Source organism: Elgaria multicarinata, chromosome 3 (genome assembly GCF_023053635.1).
Source record: "Elgaria multicarinata webbii isolate HBS135686 ecotype San Diego chromosome 3, rElgMul1.1.pri, whole genome shotgun sequence".
NCBI classification, from domain to species: Eukaryota; Metazoa; Chordata; class Lepidosauria; order Squamata; family Anguidae; genus Elgaria; species Elgaria multicarinata.
This window is the reverse complement of record NC_086173.1, coordinates 154,126,898-154,134,890: the sequence shown is the minus strand read 5'-3', so window position 1 is coordinate 154,134,890 and position 7,993 is coordinate 154,126,898. Positions and strand designations below refer to the sequence as shown.

The 7,993-nt window shown below is 44.4% G+C and overlaps 1 protein-coding gene across 1 annotated transcript; it reads left to right on the top strand.

The window, feature by feature from the left end:
• The first annotated feature begins 584 nt into the window (after positions 1–584).
• LOC134395581 (thaicobrin-like) lies at positions 585–1,522 on the top strand. The gene is made up of 2 exons (XM_063121742.1): positions 585–639; positions 1,005–1,522. Exons 1-2 carry the CDS (start codon positions 585–587, stop codon positions 1,520–1,522), a joined length of 573 nt encoding a protein of 190 aa, XP_062977812.1.
• Positions 1,523–7,993: the final 6,471 nt, after the last annotated feature.

Here is a 7,993-nt window from a genome sequence, read left to right as displayed (position 1 = left end):
GGAGCTAGGGGAAAGGGGCGTGGCCATCCAGGTAATTCGAGAGGGCCAGATTGGGACCACAGGTGTGAGGTTCCTCACCACAGCCAGGTGTACACCTCTTTAAAGCTCTCATAAGCAGAGCAATGGCATCTCTTCACTCGTTTCTCCTCAGCATCAGGTTTTTAGAGGCAGGTTTGTAAATGGCTGATAAGAATCTACTCCCGATAACCAGCCAAGGGGCCTGTTGCCGTGGCCAGTGCTTTTTTAATGCTAAAAGTCCTACAACTCCCAGCATGCCCCAGCCAGCATGGCTGGCTGGGGCATGCTGGGAATTGTACGACTTTTTTTATGTCTAAACATGCATAGGATTGCGTCCTAAACTAGCTCTTCCCCAATTCTTGCGCCCTCCAAATGTTTTAGACTGCAAGTCCCAGCATTCCAGCATTGGCCAAGCTGCCCTGGAGCTGATGAGATAGGGAAGTGCAAAACATTTAGAGAAGTATATGGGAACACGTTGGATAATAATAAAAGTTTGTGGACTTGTGTGTATCCAAGGCTGTTCAGAGATATATGGCCCCTTTACATGGAGGCTCTGCTAAACTATCATGGCTGAGAAGTCTCCCAATCCCAAATTGAAGTCCTGCTGTGTTGAGAGGGAATGTAATTTCTGCAGTATGTTTGGGCCCAGGAAGTTTCTTGACTGATTCTGATTCTGGGGCCAGTGTGGTGTAGTGGCTAGAGTGTTGGACTGGGAGTCAGGAGATCTGGGTTCTAGTCCCCACTTGGCCATGGAAGATTGCTGGGTGACTTTGGGCCAGTCACAGACTCTCAGCCCAGCCTACCTCACAGGGTTGCTGTTGTGAAGATAAAATGGAGAGGAGGAGGATTATGTATGCCGCCTTGGGTTCCTTGGAGGAAAAAAGGCGGGATATAAATGTAATAAATAAATAATAATAAAAATAAAAATCTTCTCTCTCTCCCCCCACTCCCCTCTCTCTCATCCCCTTTCCCCTGCTCTGCAACAGCAAACGTAATTCTGGATCCGGACACAGCGCATCCCTGTCTCCTCGTGTCCGAGGATGGTAAAAGTGTGAGGATGGGAGATAGAGTTCAGGATCTGCCGGCGAATCCTGAGCGATTTGATTTGTACCCTTTTGTCCTGGGCTGTGAGGGATTCAAAGCAGGCAGGCACTTCTGGGAAGTCACCCTGGGACATAGAGAAATTTGGGTTGTGGGAGTCCTCAGTGAGTCTGTGAGTAGGAAGGATGTGGTCAATTTCCTTCCTGAGGAAGGGATCTGGGGGTTGGGGAAATGGGACGATGAGTACAGGGCCTCCACCCGCCATTGGGAACCTCCTCTCGCCCTGCTTCAGGAGCCCACGAAGGTCCGGGTGATGCTGAACTATGAGGGGGGGCAGGTGGCATTTTTCGATGCGGATACTTTAGACATGCTCTACGTATACTCAGATATCTTCTTCTCTGGGGAGACCATCCTTCCCTTCTTATTTTTGATTGGAGAAGAACCCATGATGCTCTCCCCCTGAGGCGTTCTAAAGGTGGTGGTGGGTGAAACCGATTTACAACTGGAGTTGTGTTGTACCTTCACCCTTCTGTCTGGAAGTGGGATCATGAGGAACCCTTTACTTTTTCTTGTTTAAAAGTGATGGATTTTTATGGTGCAAATTAAATGGTCCTTTTCACAAGCAGGAAGTCCCTCCGCCCAAATGCCTTACAGTGCCATTTTGAGCACTAGTTCTTCAACCCTTATGTCGTTTAGCAAGCCACTTTTAAGTGCAATAAAAGAGGGGGTATTTCAACATTCCTTTTTCTGTATACATTTATCTTCAGCCTTCCTTAAGGGAGCCAAATCTATCTGACAGCTCCAGTGCAATTATTTTCCAGACCATGATGATCAATGGTAGGGAGGGGAGGGACATTGGCCCTGTGGGACTTTTTGTTGTGGCGCTGGCAGCCATTTTGAATATCCTGGGTGCAGCGGGGGCACACTGTAAGAACATAAGAAGAGCCCTGCTGGATCAGACCAAGGGTCCATCTAGTCCAGCACTTGGTTCACACAGTGGCCAAGCAGCCATCGGCCAGGGATGAACAAGCAGGACGTGGTGCAACAGCACCTTCCCACCCATGTTCCCCAGCAAATGGTGCATACAGGCTTACTGCCTCGAATACTGGAGAGAGCACACAACCATCAGGGCTAGTAACCATGGATAACCTTCGCCTCCTGGAATTTATCCAACCCCCTTTTAAAGCCATCCAGATTGGTGGCCATGAGTACATCTTGTGGTAGTGAGTTCCATAATTTAACTATGCGCTGTGAGGAAGTCCTTCCTTTTATTTGTCCTGGATCTCCCACCAATCAGTTTCATGGGATGACCCCAGGTTCTAGTATTTTGAGAGAGGGAGAAAAATGTCCCCCTGTCACCATGCATAATTTTGTACACCTCTTATCAGGTCTCCCCTTAGGCTCCTTTTTTTCCAAGCTAAACAATCCCAGTTGTAACCTTCCTTCATTGGGGAGATGCTCCAGCCCCTTAATCATTTAGTTGCCCTTTTCTGCACTTTTCCCAGCTATGTGATATCCTTTTTTAGGTGTGGTGACCAGAACTGTACGCAGTATTCTAAGTGTGGTCGCACCAAAGATTCGTATAAAGGCAGTGTGATACTGGCCGTTTTATTCTCGTTACATGTGAATCTGGGAAGGGTGGGTTGTTGGGGTGGATGACAAGCCACCCACAACTAGGTATGTGAAGGCCCAGAAATAAAACTGGGAAAAATTGGGGGAAATGTTTTTCCCCCTGAGGACCATTTTTGGGTCCCACCCCAAAATGGAAAAAAAAAATGAAATATTTTCTTTTAAAATTTAATTCTAAATTAAATATTTTATTTTATGAACTTGGATGATGAAATGTTTTCTTATAGAATTTAAGGGAAAGTATTTATATATTGTTACCCTTTACTCCCCACAATATGATTTCTAAAAACGATGTAATAACAGTTTTATGGAAAGACTAGAGTTGTAAAATGTCTGGAAATAATGAAGCCGTGAGGGAAAATGGTTTTTAATCCTCTCCGTAAGATTCCCAGGATAGTTCATTTGTTTATTCCTTATTAAAATTATTGATCTAAGTATATTTTGCTGAGAGACATTTATGCTCTGTCTTTACAGTAAATGTGCATTTTTGACAGTTTGGGTTTTGTTCTACAGAGTCCTGTGTATCTGATGCTGTAGCAGTCATTTAATATAGTTCTAATCTATTCAGACAAGAATTACGAATTTACTGAGTTTACTTTTAAAATATAATGATAATTTTATGAGCAAACTAAGTTATACATTAAATCATTTTAGGAAGGCAAAGGCTGCTTTATGTTCCTAAAGCAGCCCTCCAGATGTTTTGTACTACAGTATCTAGCATCCCTGACCATTGCCCTTGCTGCCTGAAGCTGATGGGAAATGAAGCCCAAGATACCTGGAGGGCACTAGGTTGGGGAAGGATATAGCAATAAAGTCACTTTAGATCTGTAAAGAGCATTAAAAAAAAGTATTGCCTATTTTTCCATTTCCCCCTAAATTTGGTTCCCCCCCCCAAAAAAAAAACCTGAGGGGGAAAAAAGTTGTTTTCCCCATAGCTTCTCAATTTTCCATAAATTTAACATCTATGGCCACAACTGTAAAACTGCCAATAGGTTCTGGGTGACCCACCGTTGCCAGATTCAGATGTAACGAGAAGCTACGGCACCACTCCCGGCATGCCCCAAATATTCAAAATAACATGTCTTGTTACGTAGGGTGACCATATGAAAAGGAGGACAGGGCTCCTGTACCTTTAACAGTTGTATTGAAAAGGGAATTTCAGCAGGTGTCATTTGTATATATGGAGAATCTGGTGAAATTCCCTCTTCATCACCACAGTTAAAGCTGCAGGAGCTATACTAGAGTGACCAGATTTAAAAGAGGGCAGGGCACCTGCAGCTTTAACTGTTGTGATGAAAAGGAAATTTCACCAGGTTCTCCATATATACAAATGACACCTGCTGAAATCCCCTTTTCTATGCAACTGTTAAAGATACAGGAGCCCTGTCCTCCTTTTCATATGGTCACCCTATTGTTACGTGTGAACCTGGTCATATCGGTCAAAACAAACTTTGGCAGCTCCATGACAGTCTCTGCAGTCCTCTAGTCACTAGAATGAACTCACACGGGAGCTGCTTTTTCCTTCCCTTTTTCAGTTCCTCTGCAGCCAATTTCTTAGAGGCAGAAACACACGGACAATCTTTAGGCCTGGTGTCTAAAGGCATGACCTCCTTAGGGAGCTCATTCCACAGCCGGGGTGCCACAGCAGAGAAGGCCCTCCTCCTGGTAGCCACCTGCCTCACTTTCTTTGGCAGGGGCTCGTGGAGGAGGACCCCTGAGGACCCCCTACACATCCGCAGGCTCAATAAGATGAGTCACGGTGAGTGACTTAGATGAGCCTGTGGAGGAGCGGTGATGCTCTGGAAAAGGTGCCAAATTGATGCGTCTTTTTCTCTGCTGCTGCCGCTCCACTGAGCAGGATCAAGGCACCATTTTGGAGGTCAGAATTTTTCCGGCCAGCTGGACCAGGAATCCGGGATTCTTGCCCAGCCGGTCGGGACATTTCAGAATCTCCCGGAAATCGGGACATTCCCGGTTTTCCAGGATGTATGGCAACCCTATTTTTATGTCACTTGTTATCTATCCTTTGTATGTTCTATATTAATTTTGCTGGTCTGTGACCGTAGTAAATGGCAACCCTATTTTTATGTCACTTTTTATCTATACTTTGTATGTTCTATATTAATTTTGCTGGTCTGTGACCGTAGTAAATGGCAACCCTATTTTTATGTCACTTTTTATCTATACTTTGTATGTTCTATATTAATTTTGCTGGTCTGTGACCGTCGTAAATGGCAACCCTATTTTTATGTCACTTTTTATCTATCCTTTGTATGTTCTATATTAATTTTGCTGGTCTGTGACTGTAGTAAATAATAATTGAATAATAGTATGTGTCAGCAAATACACCTATTTACATAAGTCCTGAAGGGGCAAGAGGATGTTATTCCAAAGGACATTCCCATTTCTACAGTTGAACTGTAAGGATTGTAGTTAACAGCTAGGCAGAGCCAGATGTTATTTTTTAAAGAGGATTTTAGTTCCTCTATTAAGTGTCTGTGAACATGTTTTGTATCTGTTTTGATGTATTGAGATGTTAACTTTCATTAAAGGTTTCTCTTCCTATTGTTCTTGTCGCTGCAAAATTTTCTCTAGAATTTTCAATTCTGTTCCACAACAAAAGTCCCCAAGGTGGCTTAGATCTGAATGAAAATCCCAGAAAAGAATAATGCCAAGACAGACTAAAAACAGCAATGCCAATAGAACAAGTAGTAACCTTAGAACAATAGAACAAGTAGTAACAAGTAGTAGTAACACAAACCTATTTGTGTTTTTAACTTGTTGGCTGTTTTATGATGGTTTTAATTTTTGTGAACCGCCCAGAGAGCTTCGGCTATTGGGTGGTATAAAAATGTAATAAATAAATAAATAAAAATAAATAAATAACCTAAAAGTAGCAAAATCATAGACTCATAGAATAGCAGAGTTGGAAGGGGCCTACAAGGCCATTGTGTCCAACCCCCTGCTCAATGCAGGAATCCACCCTAAAGCATCCCTGACAGATGGTTGTCCAGCTGCCTCTTGAAGGCCTCTAGTGTGGGAGAGCTCACAACCTTCCAAGGTAACTGATTCCATTGTCGTACTGCTCTAACAGTCAGGAAGTTTTTCCTGATGTCCAGCTGGAATCTGGCTTCCTTTAACTTGAGCCTGTTATTCCGTGTTCTGCACTCTGGGAGGATCGAGAAAAGATCCTGGCCCTCCTCTGTGTGACAACCTTTTAAGTATTTGAAGAGTGCTATCCTGTCTCCCCTCAATCTTCTCTTCTCCAGGCTAAACATGCCCAGTTCTTTCAGTCTCTCTTTATAGGGCTTTGTTTCCTGACCCCTGATCATCCTGGTTGCCCTCCTCTGAACACGCTCCAGCTTGTCTGCATCCTTCTTGAATTGTGGAGCCCAGAACTGGACGCAATTCTCTAAATGAGGCCTAACCAGGGCCGAATAGAGAGGAATCAGTACCTCACGCGATTTGGAAGCTATACTTCTATTAATGCAGCCCAAAATTGCATTGGCCTTTCTTGCAGCCATATCGCACTGTTGGCTCATATTCAGCTTGTGATCTACAACAATTCCAAGATCCTTCTCATTTGTAGTATTGCTGAGCCAAGTATCCCCCATCTTGTAACTGTGCATTTGGTTTCTATTCCCTAAATGTAGAACTTGGCATTTATCCCTGTTAAATTTCATTCTGTTGTTTTCAGCCCAGCGCTCTAGCCTATCAAGATCACTTTGAAGTTTGTTTCTGTCTTCAAGGGTATTAGCTATCCCACCCAATTTTGTGTCATCTGCAAATTTGATAAGCCCTCCTTGTCCAAATCATTAATAAAAATGTTGAAGAGGACTAGGCCCAGGACTGAGCCCTGCAGTACCCCACTTGTTACCTCCCCCCAGTTTGAGAAGGTACCATTGATAAGCACTCTTTGAGTCCGATTCTGTAGCCAACTGTGAACCCACCTAATAGTTGTTCCATCTAGCCCACTTTTAGCTAGTTTGTTAATCAGAATATCATGGGCACTTTGTCAAAAGCTTTGCTGAAGTCAAGCTATATTATGTCCACAGCATTCTCACAATCCCCAAGGGAGGTTACCCATCAAAAAAATGACATCATCACCTCGCTGCATTGGAAAAAGTCAGGTTAAGTCCCCGACTTTTTTATTTTGGATCTTTGGGGGAAAGTCCTGGGATGGGTCCACAATGGCTTCTGCATCATATAAACAACACAGCACCACTGCAGAGCCACCCTGGGGTTTTCCCGTCATATAGACACCTGCCCTATCAGCTCCAGATTGTGGAAAACACCCTTTTCGGAGGCTCTGAGGAGCTGCTGCCCTTCAGTGGCTCCTTACACATCTCCAAAAAAAGAGAAACCTATCATCAAAAAGGAGGATAAAGGAAGACATATATTTGCATGTACGAATGAAAATTTATAGATGCAAATTTAGACGTAATTGCTTTAGTTTGAAATAATACATTTCCCCAGACTGGGGAAGGCTGTGATCAGGTGACTTGTGCTCTTCTCCAGTTTGCTGTTCAGATGCGAACTGCTGATGGGCAAATTTAAAAGGCTCCTGCTGCTATTGTAGCTAGAAAAGGGCCAAAAAGCCTTTCAAACAGAACAGTCATAGAATCATAGAATAGCAGAGTTGGAAGGGGCCTACAAGGCCATCGAGTCCAACCCCCTGCTCAATGCAGGAATCCACCCTAAAGCATTCCTGACAGATGTCTGTCCTGCTGCCTCTTGAAGACCTCTAGTGTGGGAGAGCCCACAACCTTACCAGGCAACTGATTCCATTGTCGTACTGCTCTAACAGTCAGGTTTTCCTGATGTCCAGCTGGAATCTGGCTTCCTTTAACTTGAGCCCGTTATTCCGTGTCCTGCACTCTGGGAGGATCGAGAAGAGATCCTGTGTGTGACAACCTTTTCAGTATTGGAAGAGTGCTCTCATGTCTCCCCTCAATCTTCTCTTCTCCAGTCCTTCAGACGTGCAATGGTTCTCTGGCAGCCCTTCAAATGGAGGAGTTTCCCCTGTGATGTGGGAGAAACGGCAAGAGTAGAGGGAGAAATGGTCAGACTCTGTATAAGGCAGCGGTCCTTTGTTGCGATGTTTTGAACTCAAGAAGTTTTTTAAGAGAACCCTCTGGAGAAGGGAAGAAACCCCCCCCCCTTCTCTCCTGCCTCCAGTTTCAGCCCTTCCAGGAAGAGGAACGCCACGTCCTTCCTGCGGCTAAGCGCCGCCTGGGCGGGGAGGAGGAGGAGGAACAAGCAGGAGAAACGAAACTCGCCCTCTTCGCAACATTCTGGCCTTTGC

What these genes read in the sequence shown, in the direction of transcription:
- LOC134395581 (XM_063121742.1), top strand. Translation starts at nt 585, where the DNA reads ATGGCTGAGAAGTCTCCCAATCCCAAATTGAAGTCCTGCTGTGTTGAG. An exon ending in CTGCTGTGTTGAGAGGGAAT is followed by an intron (nt 640 to 1,004) that starts GTAATTTCTGCA and finishes GCTCTGCAACAG; the next exon opens with CAAACGTAATTCTGGATCCG.